The following is a 16,570-nucleotide window of genomic DNA, read 5'->3' on the forward strand; positions in this document are numbered from 1 at the left end:
CTGTGATGCCCCCCGGGCCGCGGAATTTATAATGGCAGGCGGATTTCATCCCGCTCACTGGCCGCATTGTGCTGCAGGAACAACACTCGCCCTCCAGCCCCCGGCCCCGGGCGCCTGAATTTACATGACAAAGTGGGAGCCTGCACAGCTTCCATGGAGAGTCTAGGTATGCACAAGCCCCCCTGTCTCCGGGCTAACGAGGCTTTCTACCGAAGGGGGGAACTGGCACGTTTAGTCACTGGCCCCTTTTCTGCTTCTCTGAGCTGTGGCACAAGGTGTTAGGGATGGGTTTGTGTCATGGTGAATCTTGGGGGGGACACACCCATGAGCATCCTGGGGCAGGGATGTGGTGTGGGGAGGGGTGAGCCAAACCTGTGTGTCCACCAAAGAGGACCATGTGTCTGCAGTTGCCAAAATAAAACCCTCTGGGTCAGCCCAGGAGTGAACTTCCCCATCCTTGACAGTGGTCTTGTGTCCTGCCCTTGTCTCTGCAGAGCGTCTCTCTGCCTCCATGGTGCTGCTCCCCCCAGCCAGGCTGCCCAGTTATTTTGCCTTGCCTTTGCAATATCTTGTGGCTCACATCAAACTCCTGAGCCAGTTTTCATGTTGCTAGAGGCTGACTCCTTCATCTGTGATTCATGATCCTAATTGCCAGGCTTTATGTTCATGAAGCATCTGGTGATCCTCCGGCGCGTTAGTTTGGATGGCAAAGTGTTATTTTCAGGCTGATGGTGCAGTACCAGGGTTGTGGGATGGGTGCAGGACCTTCTGCAGCAGCCCCAAACCTGCTTCAGCTCTTCTCTGCCACCAAAGTGCCACCAGGCAGCTGCTGAGCCGTGGCTGCTGCCCCAGATCCCCTGCAGTTGTGGGAATGCTATGGGCATGTGGAGATGCTCTTCTGCCCAGGCACAGCTGCTGGGATCATCTTGGAGATGAGAAGGTCCAGAAGAGGAGACACTGGGTGCTGGCTGTGATGTGGTTCCAGAGAAGGCAGCAAAGAGCTGCTGTCTTCCAGCAGGTCATGGAACTGGGCTGAGTGGCTTCTTGCTCTGAAAACAGAGCAGGGACTGGAGGCTCTGGTGGCAAATACCTCTTTGATCACGAACCATGATTTAAAAATGCATCAGCTTGCAGGCAGGGAGCTGGAGATTGCCAAGAAATGTTTGTCATGTGGAGACATGAATTGCACCAGTAGCTCATCAGAAAATCAGTCTCTTAAAACGAGTTGCCCCAGGAGCACAGTGCAGCTGTTTGTCTTGGGGGTGCTGGTGACCGCCCTGTCCTGGAGCAGCCGTCAGTGCCTGCAGGGTCTGAGCCCCGTGCCAGCCTCAGAGATCCCTGTCTTGCTTGTCAAACTGCTCCAAGTCCCAGACTGCCTTATCTGAGGAGGCACTGGGGATGGGTTTGCCCCAGGCTTGGGGCTTCTGCCAGATTTTGGAGCTCCTGGGCTCCTGCCATAGGGCAGAGGCAAGAGCAGAGGTTGGTTTTGCAGAAGTTAACACTGCAGTTTGGTCCCTGGACACTCCTGAGAGTTGTCGTGTCCCTTGGGTGTCCTGTGGTCCTTCCATTGACAGGCAAAGTTTTGCAGAGGTCAGGTGCAAAACTGGAGTTGGCTGGTTTTCTGCTTCTGATATTTTTAGCCTGCAATTGAAATTCAGATTTAAAAAGAAAGTTGTTGGGAGTGAGGGGTGCTAAGAGCACCATGTGTTCAAGAGCCAGAATTGGATCTGAGATGCTGTTCAGGGGCTGACTTGGACAGTTGGCCACCCAGATGGAACACTCCAAATATCCACACACTGCACTCCCACACAGGGAGGTACTGGGACAGAGTTATCCCGTGACCTGGAGTTGGAAACGCCATCATTAATAACTGGTATAAAGCCAAAGTGAGCTGTTTTCCTGCAAAATCAAGTAGTTAAATGATGGAGTAGTGCAGGTGCAATAAGATATTTCCTATTTCTTGTGGCATCCTTACTCCAGCAGCAAGTCAGAATTTGCTGGAGGATGGAGGGGAAAACCCCAGTGTCTGCCTGTCTGTTCATCCAGCAGGGGATGGTTTGAGATGGACACAGCTGGTGGCACAGCCACCGGGGCTACCCCTTGGCAGCTCAGCTGGCACTAGCACTTGCCAAGCGGTGTCTAGAGAAGCTCCTTCCAGCTGTGCTGGTCCATGTTCTGCCACCATCACTTCCTGCCAGGAGTCATGGGAGACCTCCAGGTTTGAGATGCGATGGTGGAAAGTGCTGCATTGTCCATGTGTCTGTCTGGGCACGAGGTTTCTCCCAGCCCTCCTGACCTGTTTCTCCCCCACAGCTGCAGGCGCATACCTGCCCCCCTTGCAGCAGGTATTTCAAGCGCCGCGTCGACCCGGGATAGGAACCGTTGGGAAGCCCATCAAGCTCTTAGCCAACTACTTTGAAGTGGACATTCCCAAGATTGATGTGTATCATTATGAAGTGGATATCAAGCCTGACAAATGTCCACGCAGAGTCAACAGGTAAGGCAAGTATTAGAGGTTTTGGCACTCGTTCCCCGCTACCAGTTTCCTTGCGGAGGCTCCGTTAGTGCCTGTCTCTGTCTTTCCTAGTGGAAGCCATCAGGGTGACATGGTGGCAGGGGTCACAGCATTGCCTGGTGCCCGTGAGTGTCTGGACCCAGTGGCCATGTTTGTGCAGCAGTGCTGGTTGCTGCCCCCAACAGCCTTGGAGGTCCTGAAAGCCAGGACAGTCCCCTGCCTCTTCACAGCAGCTGTGCTATTTTGGCAACAATCCCGTATTTAAAAATAGCCAGCCCAGACCTCAGGCCATCGTGTACTTTTCTTTGTTTTTCTTTTTGACATCCTACTCGCTGCCTGTCCCCTCCTGCCCCAGCAGCCTGGGTAGCTCTCTGCCTCGAGGGCGGATAAGCAGTGAATTGCTGCCTCTCGCCTTCCCGCAGGCACGGTGGGTTTGCTGCCAGCCCCACTTCCTGCTGTGTAAACTTCTGCCAAAGCCAATGTGCTGAGCTGTGGGACAAGGCATGTGGCTGCTTGTCCAGGGTCCCTCCTGCCTGGGGGACCTGGCTCTGCTCTGAAGTGCCCCAGGTGGGGAGGCTTGGGGCTGGGCTGATTGCAGAAGGTATCAGGCTGTAAAGAAAATGGTAAAACAAACCCTGTCTTTCTCTCTCTCTCCCCCTCTTTCTTCCTCACTTTCCTGCATAGGGAAGTTGTGGAGTACATGGTACAGCACTTCAAACCACAGATCTTTGGTGACCGAAAGCCAGTCTACGATGGGAAGAAGAACATCTACACTGTCACAGCCTTACCCATCGGAAATGAGAGGGTAAGAGCAGGGGAGCCCCGTGCAGGAGAGCACAATGTGCCTTGTGCCTGGGAAGAGCTGGCTATAAACAGCCTCCTTCCCTCGTGCCTGTGGGATGCCACCATCGCTTCCCTCCCTTCTGCACTCAGGTTGACTTTGAGGTGACGATCCCAGGGGAAGGCAAGGACAGGATATTTAAGGTCTCCATCAAATGGATGGCCATCGTGAGCTGGCGCATGCTGCACGAGGCCCTGGTCAGTGGGCAGATCCCTGTTCCCCTGGAGTCTGTCCAGGCGCTGGACGTTGCCATGAGGCATCTGGCTTCCATGAGGTACCTGTGCCAAGGGCTGGCACTGAGTGTGCTGGGAAGGGGGATGGCTGCTGTCGTGGCTGGGAATGGCCTTGATGGTCCTTGGGAGGAGGTGGCTGTGCCTGCCACCCTGCTGAGTGTGGTCATTGTGGGTGCTCCTGCAATGGTAATAAAGGAGGTGGTGCAGGCGGTGGCTGGGAGGGACTGGAGGTGCTTCCCAGGTGCCATCTGACCAGGTTTGCTGTGGTTCACAGGTACACTCCCGTTGGCCGCTCCTTCTTCTCCCCCCCCGAAGGTTATTACCACCCCCTGGGTGGTGGCAGGGAGGTCTGGTTTGGTTTCCACCAGTCGGTCAGGCCTGCCATGTGGAAGATGATGCTCAACATTGATGGTGATGTATTTTTCACACTGGAGCACTGCCTCAGTGGGGCTGGGTGTATCTGGGGAGGCTGGATCTGGCCAGCTCTTGGCCAGGCCTGTCTGCTGGGAAGGAGCAGAGACACATCGTGGTGTCTGTCCCACAGTGTCAGCCACGGCCTTCTACAAAGCCCAGCCTGTGATCGAGTTCATGTGTGAGGTGCTGGACATCCGGAACATTGACGAGCAGCCCAAGCCCCTGACGGACTCGCAGCGAGTGCGTTTCACCAAGGAGATCAAAGGTAGAGCCCTGGGGAGGGCTGGGGACCAAGCATGGTGTGTCTGCTGCCTGCCCCTGCAGCTGGGTGGGGTGCATTGGAAATGTCTTCTGGAGCATCTTCCCTCCCTCCTGCACACTCTACAGGGCATCTGCTCTGCAAAGAGCTCGTTATTTAAGGCGGGTGTTGGTGGTGCCTGGGGGAGTTGAGTGAAGGGGACTCACTCCCACCTTTCCCAGTGACTCTGCTGTGTCTCCCGGTCTCACCTCAGGTCTGAAGGTGGAGGTCACCCACTGTGGGCAGATGAAGAGGAAATACCGCGTGTGCAACGTTACCAGGCGGCCGGCCAGCCACCAGACGTAAGGCGGGTGGGAAGATGCCCTGGAAAAATCTGAATGTTTTCCCTTTCAGCAGCTGCTCATGTCGTTAGGGGAAAAGGAGACATGCTCAGGGCACAGCAGCTCACACAGCTCCGTGCCACGTGTGGTGAAGGCGAGTGGGATGCAGGGGAGGGTGGGAAGCAGAGGATGCTTTGTCTGGCAGCAGCGGGCGGGAGCTGACATGCCAGGAGTTGTCCTAGTTTTCACCTCCAAGTTTGGTTTCCATCTTTCTTAAAATAGTTGCTGCCAAAGCAGAAGCTTTGTCAGGGGATAGAATGATTCCCTGCCTTGAAATTATTTGCATGTGCCTGGCAGTGGGTGGGCCTGGGCACCCCTGCATGTTGGGGGGCTGCTCTGCTCCCTGCTGCCCCCCAGGGACAGGGGCAGCCCCACAGAGATGGTGCCCTCAGCACCGAGCTGTCAAGTGCCACAGCCTATGGTGTTTCCAGGGGTTTTCCCTGGCAATTGCCCCTGGAGAGGCTTGGAAGCAAAATGGGGTTTGAGGCAGAGGCTGGGGAGGAGCAGGCAGCTGCTTTAGACCTCTGGGTGCAGGCAGTGGTGCTGGGGCAGGAGGGGCTGTGCCTGTGTTACCTGTGGGGGCTCATTGAGTGCAGCTGGAAGGGAGGTGGGAAGTTTCTCAGGCTGTCTGCCCCTCAAGTTTCTGCAGTGTTGCCAGAAATGTTGCCAGCAGTTTAAAAAAAAAAAAAAAAAGAAAAACACAAGACACATTGGCTCCCAAGTGCTGGCAGAAAATCTCCTCCTGGTTCTTGCCCGATACCAAAGCAGCTCTACCCCTGAGGTCAGTTCTCTCAGGCTCAGAGCCCCCCTGAAGGGGGTCCCCTCCCTCTCCATAGCCATGTTTCCTGGTGGCACAGCCCCATCTCCAGGTGTACCTTGCTGGGGTCTGTGCCTGTGGCTGCACACACCCTGCTCCAGCATCCTTGGTTCCCAGTGGCTTGGCAGGCTCAGGAGGAGCGCGATGCCTCGCCAGGGCACTGGGACTGCTCCCCTGTCTCATTTTGGCTCCATAAAAGAATATTGAGTCAATTCTTCATTTTCATGGAGCTCTTTATGGAGCTGGGAGCAGCTGGTGCTGGGTGAGGCTGGTATCACATACTCTGGCTGTGGGTGGCACCTCTTTGTCCTGCCACCAGGAAGGTTGATTTTTTTTCCCCCGTGTTTCTGAAGGGACATGGACCCCTCATGCCCCCCACGCTCTGCCTGCCCTACAGCTGCTGCCCCATGCTGGGAGAGGCTGGTTAATGTTTGCCTGGAGCTCAGCTTGGCTTCCAGGGGGTGCACCAAGCACTGAACTCCTCCTGAGTGCCAGTGTGCTGTGTTCTGTACCTGGCAGTGGCATGCATGGCACGTCCTGCAATAAACATTTGTCCTGATTAACTGGATTACTGAGGGAGAGCTTTATTTAGGGACCTCAGGCCCACACTGGGATCAGAGTATTCCTGACTTGGTTTCTGAAAATACCACGGCTCTGCTTTTTATTTTCTTTCATGGTAGCTGGGGGTGGGAGCCTGCCAGTTCCCTCTCATCCCAGCCAAAGTAGTGCTTGAGGTCTGGAAGTGTCTGTTTCGAGTAGGTCCATCCTTCATGTCCTGCCTCTTGACAGGTTTCCCCTGCAGCTGGAGAGCGGTCAGACAGTGGAGTGCACAGTGGCTCAGTACTTTAAGCAGAAATACAACCTGCAGCTGAAGTATCCCCACCTACCCTGTCTCCAGGTTGGCCAGGAGCAGAAGCACACGTACCTGCCCTTGGAGGTGAGTGTCAGCTCCACTGGGCACCCCAGCTTGTGGGCACCGTTCAAAGCAAAAACGAGTGGCCTTTGTTGACAGATGCATGACAATGTTCTGCAGCTAACGTGGCATGGGTTCTGATTGCCCCAGTGTAAACCTGGCAAGAGCCACTTCTAGTAAGTGAGGGAGGAGACCACACTGTAAAAATGCCATTTTCCTGCAGCTGCAGGCTCAGCATCTCGGTTTTGCGGCTGCAGGGCCCGAGTGCCTGTGGGGCAGCTCAGCTGTGGTCCCATGTGTCCTGCCTGTCACCAACGTGTGGCTGCTGTCTCTCTCCTCCCATGCAGGTGTGCAACATCGTGGCAGGCCAGCGGTGCATCAAGAAGCTCACAGACAATCAAACATCAACCATGATAAAAGCAACGGCCAGGTCTGCCCCAGACAGGCAGGAGGAGATCAGTCGCCTGGTACGTGGCAGGAGTCCACAGGGGTGATGGTTTTGGGGCCCTGTCTCTGGTGGCAGGTTATGGCATTGTATCTGCAATGAACCTTGTTGTGGTCCTGCTCCTCAGCTGTTCTGTGCTGGAGAGCTAGTGACCTGCTCAGAAGATGCTGTTGGGATTGATGGCTTGGTTTTATCTCCCCCTCTTTTAACTGAATCAGAGATGACTGCATGTGTGTAACAGACATTTGCATAGGGCAGCCCAGCTCAAAGTGACCATGGAAACTCTTGTGCAGCAAATTCAGGTCCTTGAGCTGAAGGAACCTGACCCAAAGGGAGCTGGAACTAAAAATAGAAAAAAAAAATTGGAGAAATGACCCTGGCTCTGGGTGTACGTGGGGTCTGTGCATTGTGGGGCTATGGTGCAGGAGCTCTGTCTGTAGGTCAGCCTGGGGTGAGCCAGAGGAACAGCCAACCTGGCTCTGTCAGCAGCTGGGCAGTTGGTTGATGGTGCTGTTGTTGCCCCAATGGGTGTCTCTGGGCTTTCAAAGCTGGGACATTTGATATTCCTTCTGGGACTCTTGATGACAGTCTCATGCCAGTCTGAACCCTCCTGTTGAAGCCTTAAATCTCAGTAGCAGACTCTGCTCTCAGTTACATTTGTCAGTGCCTTCAAAAATCAGGTTCCCCATGGATCACTTTGGAGGACAGGGCTTGGCCCTTGGTGTCCAACCACTTGCCCTCCCCCTGCAGAGAGGACTTGATCTCTGTAGAGAACATGACTGTCGTTGGCACATTTCCTGGTCAGCTGAAGCTGTGTGGGATGGAGCAGTTGGTCACACTCCCTCCCATGGCCCTTCCCTCTGCAGATGAAGAACGCCAGCTACAACCTGGACCCATACATTCAGGAGTTTGGGATCAAGGTGAAGGATGACATGACGGAGGTGACGGGGAGGGTCCTGCCCGCGCCCATCCTGCAGTACGGAGGCAGGGTAAGCAGGGCTGTGGTGCAGCAGGTGCTTTCACACCAGAACATGCCATTTCTCAACAAAGCTTGTGCTGTCTCCAGGCTTGTAGCTTAGAGCTGTGATCTTTTTATTTTTTTATTTTTTTTTTTAATCTGAGCACCTTGGGTTTGGGTTTTTTGGGCTCTTTTGGCAATATAACTGCTCTGCAAGTGTAGCCAAGAGTCGTTTGGTGACAAAACCAGTGAGCTGAAGGGGAGAGGGATGCTGAGGGCAAGGCAGCTTGGGTGAAGTTTCCATCACCCCTGAGCAGCTGAGGATGTGAACTGCCTGTGGCCGAGCAGAGTTAGGACTAAGGCTGTACTGGATGATCTTGGAGGTCTTTTCCAGCCCAAGACATTCTGTGATTCTGAGCAGCACGGGGAGCTGGCTGTGGTGGCAGGATCACAGTGGGGCTGGGGTCCCCCCGGGGCTGCGGGGCCGGGCAGGATGTGCCACACTCTGACTGTCTGCTTGCCTTGCAGAACCGGGCCATTGCAACTCCCAACCAAGGCGTGTGGGACATGCGAGGGAAGCAGTTCTACAACGGCATTGAGATCAAAGTCTGGGCCATTGCCTGCTTTGCCCCGCAGAAGCAGTGTCGGGAGGAGGTGCTGAAGTAAGGGTAAGCAGGGCTGTGGTGCAGCAGGTGCTTTCACACCAGAACATGCCATTTCTCAACAAAGCTTGTGCTGTCTCCAGGCTTGTAGCTTAGAGCTGTGATCTTTTTATTTTTTTATTTTTTTTTTTAATCTGAGCACCTTGGGTTTGGGTTTTTTGGGCTCTTTTGGCAATATAACTGCTCTGCAAGTGTAGCCAAGAGTCGTTTGGTGACAAAACCAGTGAGCTGAAGGGGAGAGGGATGCTGAGGGCAAGGCAGCTTGGGTGAAGTTTCCATCACCCCTGAGCAGCTGAGGATGTGAACTGCCTGTGGCCGAGCAGAGTTAGGACTAAGGCTGTACTGGATGATCTTGGAGGTCTTTTCCAGCCCAAGACATTCTGTGATTCTGAGCAGCACGGGGAGCTGGCTGTGGTGGCAGGATCACAGTGGGGCTGGGGTCCCCCCGGGGCTGCGGGGCCGGGCAGGATGTGCCACACTCTGACTGTCTGCTTGCCTTGCAGAACCGGGCCATTGCAACTCCCAACCAAGGCGTGTGGGACATGCGAGGGAAGCAGTTCTACAACGGCATTGAGATCAAAGTCTGGGCCATTGCCTGCTTTGCCCCGCAGAAGCAGTGTCGGGAGGAGGTGCTGAAGTAAGAAAAGGGGCAGCCCACATGGGTGGGGTGATGTGGCGCAGCTGTGGCTCATGGTGTGCCCACCCTGACTGCTCATCCTGGCTGCAAACAGTCCCTGAGCCATGGCAGAGCCTGCCAGGTTGGAGGGAGCACCTGGGCATTCCAGCACACAGGAGCTGACAGTCGGGCTTCCCCTGGCCAGCCCTTTGCATCAGGAAGCTGCAGTGTTGTGATCTGACACTGCCAGCCCTGAAGCTGCACTGAACTCTTCTCAGCTGAATCTCCACAGAGAGGTGGGGTTGTGAGGGATATTTAAGGAAAAAGTTTACCCAATACCTTTTCTGAAATGATATAATTAATGTAGGAAGCATCCTAACTTGCCACAGGTTTTCATTAGAGAGAAGTCGTAGGCTTTCTAAAAAGATTTGGTAATATAGAGATTCTCTGCTTCAGTAACAAAGTGACACAGAGCAGGGACAGTTTATTTGATTTAAGGGGATGGTCACCTTGGTTTTGGATTCTGCTGAGGACTCAGGTTTGTCCTGGCCAAGAGTGGATGCATTAATGCAAGCATTTTGTGTGCCTCTTGTGCGTGTTTGGCACAGATAACGTTTGGGATGGTTTGGATCTGCGTGAAGTCTCCACATGCAATAACTCAGGGAGGTGGGAGTGACACTGCACTCCTCTTGTGTGACCCTCTGGGGCTCCTTCTGATTCTCCCTGCATCAAATTTATCCTTGGCAATGCAAATATCCAGAGTGTAGCTGAGCACTTGTCCTGGTTTGGTAAGTGAAGGTTTGCATCAGCTTTGCAAATCGTCAGGAAGTGAAGCAGGTCTGCTCCCATCTTCTCCAGCTTTCTAACAGGAGCAGCTCACAGCTCCATCACTTCAGGAAGAGTCAGACCGGGGTAAGAGGTACTCAGAGGGGATGTCTCAGCTCTGACACGTGTTGGTCTTGTGTTTCCCTGACTATGCTGGATGTGTAAAATCCCAGACATGATGCTGTGGTGTCCCTGTCTCTGTCCTGTGCCCTGGCTCTCCAGCTGCGGGTCCCTTCTCACTTGGTGGCCAGGGTGTATGTGGAGCTGCTGTGTGGAAGGGCTCAGGGCTGGATGCTTCTCCTGGGCACAGGAACTTTACGGACCAGCTGCGCAAGATCTCCAAGGACGCGGGGATGCCCATCCAGGGCCAGCCCTGCTTCTGCAAGTACGCCCAGGGGGCAGACAGTGTGGAGCCCATGTTCCGACACCTCAAGAACACCTATTCGGGCCTTCAGCTCATCATTGTCATCCTGCCAGGGAAAACACCCGTGTATGGTGAGTCTGGGGCAGGGAGAGGAGAGGGGCTTTGCTTTCATTTGGGGCTGGTTCTGCTCCTCCTGCAGTGATTTCTCCCCATTTCCAAGGTCACTGCTGGCAGTGGTGCACTGCTGGTGGCCTGGCTTTGTTCATCTGCTTCCTCTGCCCACAGCTGAGGTGAAGCGCGTTGGGGACACCCTCCTGGGAATGGCCACACAGTGTGTCCAGGTCAAGAACGTGGTGAAAACCTCCCCTCAGACCCTTTCCAACCTCTGCCTCAAGATCAACGTCAAGCTTGGCGGGATCAACAACATCCTTGTGCCTCACCAGCGGTTCGTACGGCTGCTGCCTCCTGCATCTCTGGGGCTTGTTTCCCAAGTCCCTTGTGGTGCTGCCTGCCTGGCTTCACCTGGGGAGGAGGGGGCCTGTGGGCAGCTCCATAAAGTACCTGTTTGAAATGGGGGTTTGCAGCCTGTTTCACCTTGTAATGAGCTGTTGATGTGCCTCAGCCAGAGCCTGGAGGTCACAAGACCTCTCTGTGATCTGTTCACCTCCACGGAGTGTGCATTGCCCTGAGATGACCCTGAAAGGCTGATTTTCTGTTCTCTCCCACCAGCTCTGCTGTCTTTCAGCAGCCAGTGATCTTCCTCGGGGCCGATGTCACTCACCCACCGGCAGGAGATGGGAAGAAACCCTCCATAACAGCTGTAAGTTCCCTGTTCAGGGCCTGGCTTGGTGCCCAGGAGTCCTGCAGGGATGCAGGAGCTGGGCTGGGGCTCGTGTGTCTGTAAGGGAGCTGTATGGCCCCAATACCCGCCTTCCTCTCCGCAGAGGAGCCGTGGGTTTGGGCAGCTGCTGGAGAGCTGGCAGCTGCCAGCAGATGGGGCTCGTGGTGTCCCAGGGCCCGGGGCACTGCTGGACAGGCCTGCTGGGATCTCCAAGTCACCTCCGGCCACACTGGTCCTGCCTGCAGCCCTAGGAGGGACCTTCCCCAGGCAGGCAGGATGGGGGAAACTGGGGTGACTGGGCTTCTTCTGAGCCTTTTGGGGAGGAGGATTTCCCTTCATCCCAAATGAGTAACGAGCACTCACTGGGGGCAGTGCTTGTGAGGCTGGGAGGGTGGCAGCTCGTGCCCTTCCTGGGGCTCAGCCGTGGTGCTTGCTGCGGCGGCGGAGAGTGTCAGGTTCTTGTAGCATCTGTTTTAATTAAGCATGTCAGCATTTTCCTATTAAGTTCTTAACTTTCCAGGACTCATAGCTCAGGTTTTCCTTGGCATGCAAATGCGTCTTTGGAGGAGGGTTTTTTTCTTAATTAGAAGGGGCTGGGAAATGCTCTTGGCTGTTTGCTGTAGGTGTGGGTGGGACAGAACAGTCTGTTTCCTGACGGCAGCTCTTCCACTCCAAAAACATTTTCTGTTTTTTTGTACAGGACCACTGTGGGGTTTTTTGTTTTAATTTTTATAAAAGCTTTTTTGAAGCTGTAGGGGAGGAGAAGGGTCAGATGGCCTTGCTCGTGTCCTTGGTCCCCTGTTAATTAGATAATAGAAAGGGGTCCATAGCTGAGGCCAGAGGAAACATTTATTGAGCCCGTTGGCTCTGCTGGTGCAGCCCAGACCCCAGAACTCAGTTTGAGAAGCCAAAGTGAAATGGGTGCTCAGGCTCAGCACCCCGGAGGGCTCTGGTGCTTTCCCTCTGCTCCGGAGGGATGGACTGCACGGTGCAGTGGAGCAGCTGGGTGTTTGTCTCCCAGCGTGGCCATGACTCCTGCTGTGCCCTCAGCCCAGTGTCACGGCCAAGCCGGGCTGCTCTCAGCCTCTTGGCGCTGACATCTTTGAGGTCTCCCCTCCAGAGCTCCCTGCTCCAGCATGTCCTCTGGAGGTGGCAGCTCCTGCCATGGCCACCTGGGGCTGCTCTACCAAAACCCTCTGAGTAAGGGAGGGAGAAAGGCTTAAGCAGGCAGAAAGGGCAGCCCCGCTCCACTGCTGGGCAGGAGGAGCAATGTGGGGGCAGAGCAGCAGCAGCCAGCCATAAAGACCAGGAGGGGCATGGCAGAGTGTGGAACTGGGACACAGCCTCCACCAGGCATGTCCCTTTTGGGTTCTGGTTGCCTGCACAGGATTTACTGTTCCACCTCCTGATCTGCGAGCTCAGAGTTCTCTGCCCACTGCCAGCTGTGATGCTGGAAGCCAGCAGGGGCTGGGAATGTCTCAGGTCCCCTCTGTCCCTCCCGTTGTAATGCGTGGGCCTGTCCTGTCTGTGGCTGGGGGGAACTGGGACACAGCCTCCACCAGGCATGTCCCTTTTGGGTTCTGGTTGCCTGCACAGGATTTACTGTTCCACCTCCTGATCTGCGAGCTCAGAGTTCTCTGCCCACTGCCAGCTGTGATGCTGGAAGCCAGCAGGGGCTGGGAATGTCTCAGGTCCCCTCTGTCCCTCCCGTTGTAATGCGTGGGCCTGTCCTGTCTGTGGCTGCAGGTTGTGGGCAGCATGGATGCCCACCCCAGCCGGTACTGTGCCACCGTGCGTGTGCAGCGTCCTCGCCAGGAGATCATCGAGGACTTGTCCTACATGGTGAGGGAGCTCCTCATCCAGTTCTACAAATCCACCCGCTTCAAACCCACCAGGATCATCTTCTACCGTGATGGTGTTCCCGAGGGGCAGCTCCCACAGGTGAGGACCCCTCAGATGCCCTGCAGGGTTCCCTGAGGACATGCAGGGACAGTTGTGTGCCAGCATGCCCCCTCACTCTGCGTGTCCTTGTCTCTCCAGATCCTTCACTATGAGCTCCTAGCAATCCGAGACGCCTGCATCAAGCTGGAGAAGGATTACCAGCCTGGCATCACCTACATCGTGGTCCAGAAAAGGCATCACACCCGTCTCTTCTGTGCAGACAAGAACGAGAGGGTGAGCTCTGCGGGGTGCTGGACGTGGCTGGTTCCTTCCCATCCTGTAGGAAGAGCCCTGGTGTGCCAAGGGAAGGCACAGAGCTCTTCCTTGAATGAAACCTGCTGCTCACTTGGCTCCCACATCCGTGCGGATTAGGCTGCTTCTAGAAACCCAGACAGCTGTTTGCTGTTATTATGAGTTACTGGGTGCTGATGATCCTGGTGGCTCTCTTGAAATAGCCTCTGTCAGCTTGAAAACATCTGTTGTTTTGGTGATAGCTGCAGCCGCTGACGTGACGGGATGAATAACCCCTTGGTTGCTCACAGCTCGTTCGTGTGCTGTGCAGTAACATGGATTGATGTAGCTTTTCCTAGATTTGATCTAAATTTAGCAGTTAGATCTAGTCTAATTAGACTGTGGCTTTGTCTGAGTGTGAAGATTTAATCTTGGTAACAGTTTTTGCTCTGGATGCAAAGCCCCACTACATGTGTCAGAGACTCTCGGGTGCAGAGATCCCTGGAGTTCTGCTCACTTAATCCCCACAGGTGCAGTAGGATGGGCCAGTGCCCAGCCCTCACACTGCCTGCTTTCCTTCTGATGCCTTTTGCTCCATCTTTCTGTTGTGCCTGGTGTTGATTGCAGAATCAACAAGAAAATGCCAGAAAGTCAGTTTGTAGAGGGAGCAGAGTGGGATGAGCTGCTTCTGTCCCCCTTTAATGGCCTCCTGGGGAGAGGCTCTGCATGGTGCTCTCAAACTGAGATACTGAGATGGGGACCCTGTGCTGTGGCCCTGGCATGGGGCAGCTGTGTTACAGACAGTGCTCTGGGCAGCTGGAAATAACCAAACTCTGCAGTGCTTGGATCTCTTTCTATTCTCTGTAGATTGGGAAGAGTGGGAACATCCCAGCAGGAACAACAGTGGATACAAATATCACCCATCCCTTTGAGTTCGACTTCTACCTGTGCAGCCATGCAGGCATTCAGGTAGGGCAGAGCTGGCCCTGGGGGTGCTGTGGGTTCCCCTCAGCTGTGGGTGCAGACTGTGCAGCTGCCCTGGCCCTGCCACAGCCCCCTCCAGCTCCAGGGAGCTGGTGCTGGTGTCCCAGCTGCTGTGGCAGTGGTTTGGTGAGCAGATGCTGGGAGGGCACTGCTGCTGCTGCCTTCCGTGGCACGTACTCCGTTTCTCTCCTGGAGCCAAGGATCTCTCCTGAGATTTTCTTCCTTCCGAGTGGCCAATTCAGCAGCCTGGCAGCTGGTGTCTGAGCGTGCTGGGCTTGCTGGGGAGCCTGGATGTCAGCAGGGACCTGTTGTCTGGCCGTGGGCGTCAGAGCTGGGGCAGCCGTCCCTGCAGCAGGCAGCTTGCTCTGCAGCTGCCTTTCCACAGGCAGCCAAGATCAGTCAGAAACAGTACTGAAAAAATTGCACTCATTTGATCTACAGCTGCTTCCACAAGGGAGGTTTTTTGGCTTCCTCTGCCCCTGCAAGGACAGTGGGGAGCTGGTGCTGGGTGGGTGTGGGGAGCCAGGGCAGCAGTGTGGGAACACCAGCAGTGCCTGAGCCCGGGGCAGCAGCATCCATGGTTTGCACCTCAGGGCCAAGAGCTTTCCTGCTTCACGGTGCCCGGGCAGGTGTGGGATTCCCAGATGAGGGAAGCACGGGCACCTCTTCTGCTCAGGATGTCTGCCAGGCCGTTTGGATCAGGGAGAGGTGATGAGGAGGTGAAGCAGCTGCCTGTGTCTGGGTGCAGGCAGCACCTCACTGTCCCCTCTCCTTCCCAGGGCACGAGCCGCCCATCCCATTACTACGTGCTCTGGGATGACAACCGGTTCACAGCAGACGAGCTGCAGATCCTCACCTATCAGCTGTGCCACACCTACGTGCGCTGCACCCGCTCCGTCTCCATCCCAGCCCCGGCCTATTACGCGCGGCTGGTGGCGTTCCGAGCTCGGTACCACCTCGTGGATAAGGAGCATGACAGGTGAGGGGCTCGGGAGGCTCCCCTGGAGGGCAGGCCCCAGGGGTGGGCAGGGGCCACAGTGCCCTGTGTTGGTGTTTGAAAGTGCTCGTGCCAGTGCAGCGCTGCAGACACCCTGCCTGGGAAGGAGGCCCACACGTAGCTTCATCCTCTGGGGTCCCAGCCTAGGGGGGATTGGGGGATACAGAAGGATTGAATCCCATCCTGAGCTCATCCCAGGCTTGGGGGAGCATCCCTGGGGTGCTGGAGCATTACCAGCCACCTCGAGGTGCTGGGGTCTCTGCAGTGCCAGGCATGGTCACCAGCACACGCAGCGTCCCCATGCGCTGTGGTGAGGTGCCTCCCTGTGCTGACAGCACCCACAGCCCATCATCTCCATAGGGGATCCTTAGTGTTCCTGGGGGGAAATACAAAATATTTATGCAGTGATTTCCTTGATTTGCAGTGGCGAGGGCAGCCATATATCTGGACAGAGCAACGGCAGAGACCCCCAGGCCTTGGCAAAGGCTGTGCAGGTTCATCAGGACACTTTACGTACCATGTACTTTGCTTGAAAGCCTAACTTTTGTTACCTCACTCAAGAAAGCTTTCAGATTTGTAGGAGCCATACAAAAAAGGAAGCATTGGGACACCTTGTTGTTGTTTTTTTTTCCAATGAGAAATCACTGCAGGGCAGGCAGCGTCGGTTTGAGGCAGGAGACCAGCACCACGGGACAGAAAGATCCAACACCTTTGTAGGATTGGAAGAGACTTTGACGATTATTTTTTTTAATTTTTTCTTGCTTTGCAAAATTTTGACCTGACCAAACACATGAAGGCATTCAAGGAAGGGATAAAACTCCCAGGAGGCGGAAGCAGGTTTTCATTTTCAAGATGCAATACTAGAGACTCCTGTCTGTGAACTGGTGGATTTGGTTCTCTGTTGCCCACCAGGTGCTGGTAGGTATTTTTGTGGGGGTTGGGGGGAGGGGATTTTTAGAGCCTTAAAACAGAAGACTAGATTTATAAAACTAATATTTTAGAATATGAGATGCTTTAATGGGTTAAGGGGAAAACCAACTAGTTTATAGGAGAATTCTGACACTAACAGTTCCCCACCCCTGAGTAATTCCCCCCTATGATGTAAGGCACCCTAGCACTTAGCTCAGAACTGAAAACTGTCTTCCTCGTGTTAAAAGCTAGTTAGCTGCTGCCATTTGAAGCAACAGTCACAGACTTTTCGTTGGGTGAGTGCCTTACTATGATGCTGCAAAATTTCAATGTTTTTAATCTTGTAAGGAGAATAGTAATCTTGTCTTGATGGTGGTCCATATTTCCATCGGAAGGAGTTAATTTCTATGGTCCTCAGTTGCAGT

At 54.7% G+C, this 16,570-nt stretch overlaps 1 protein-coding gene across 2 annotated transcripts; it reads left to right on the forward strand.

The window, feature by feature from the left end:
* Positions 1-752: 752 nt before the first annotated feature.
* LOC104388507 (protein argonaute-1) lies at positions 753-16,270 on the forward strand. Of its 2 annotated transcripts, XM_009997380.1 has the most exons (19): positions 753-783; positions 2,320-2,497; positions 3,200-3,320; positions 3,449-3,630; positions 3,864-4,000; positions 4,134-4,268; positions 4,516-4,603; positions 6,249-6,396; positions 6,720-6,839; positions 7,684-7,806; positions 8,304-8,437; positions 10,189-10,373; positions 10,528-10,687; positions 10,972-11,062; positions 12,830-13,024; positions 13,124-13,258; positions 14,123-14,224; positions 15,019-15,218; positions 15,661-16,270. In XM_009997380.1, the coding sequence occupies exons 1-19, from the start codon at positions 753-755 to the stop codon at positions 15,767-15,769; spliced, it is 2,574 nt and encodes an 857-aa protein (XP_009995682.1). In that variant the 3' UTR covers positions 15,770-16,270. The 2 variants fall into 2 exon arrangements, with proteins under 2 accessions (XP_009995682.1, XP_009995683.1); XM_009997381.1 differs by lacking the exon at positions 753-783 and having other exon boundaries at positions 2,352-2,497; positions 6,720-6,862; positions 7,698-7,806.
* The last annotated feature ends 300 nt before the right edge of the window (positions 16,271-16,570 follow it).

Source organism: Chaetura pelagica, unplaced genomic scaffold, assembly GCF_000747805.2.
Source record: "Chaetura pelagica isolate M959 unplaced genomic scaffold, ChaPel_1.0 scaffold1445, whole genome shotgun sequence".
NCBI lineage: Eukaryota > Metazoa > Chordata > Aves > Apodiformes > Apodidae > Chaetura > Chaetura pelagica.

Bases quoted from the DNA above. Each gene is read 5' to 3' on its own strand.
- LOC104388507 (XM_009997380.1), top strand. From the start codon at position 753: ATGGGTGCAGGACCTTCTGCAGCAGCCCCAA. The intron at 2,498-3,199 runs GTAAGGCAAGTA...TTTCCTGCATAG, and splicing joins TGTCCACGCAGAGTCAACAG to GGAAGTTGTGGAGTACATGG. The intron at 10,374-10,527 runs GTGAGTCTGGGG...CTCTGCCCACAG, and splicing joins AGGGAAAACACCCGTGTATG to CTGAGGTGAAGCGCGTTGGG.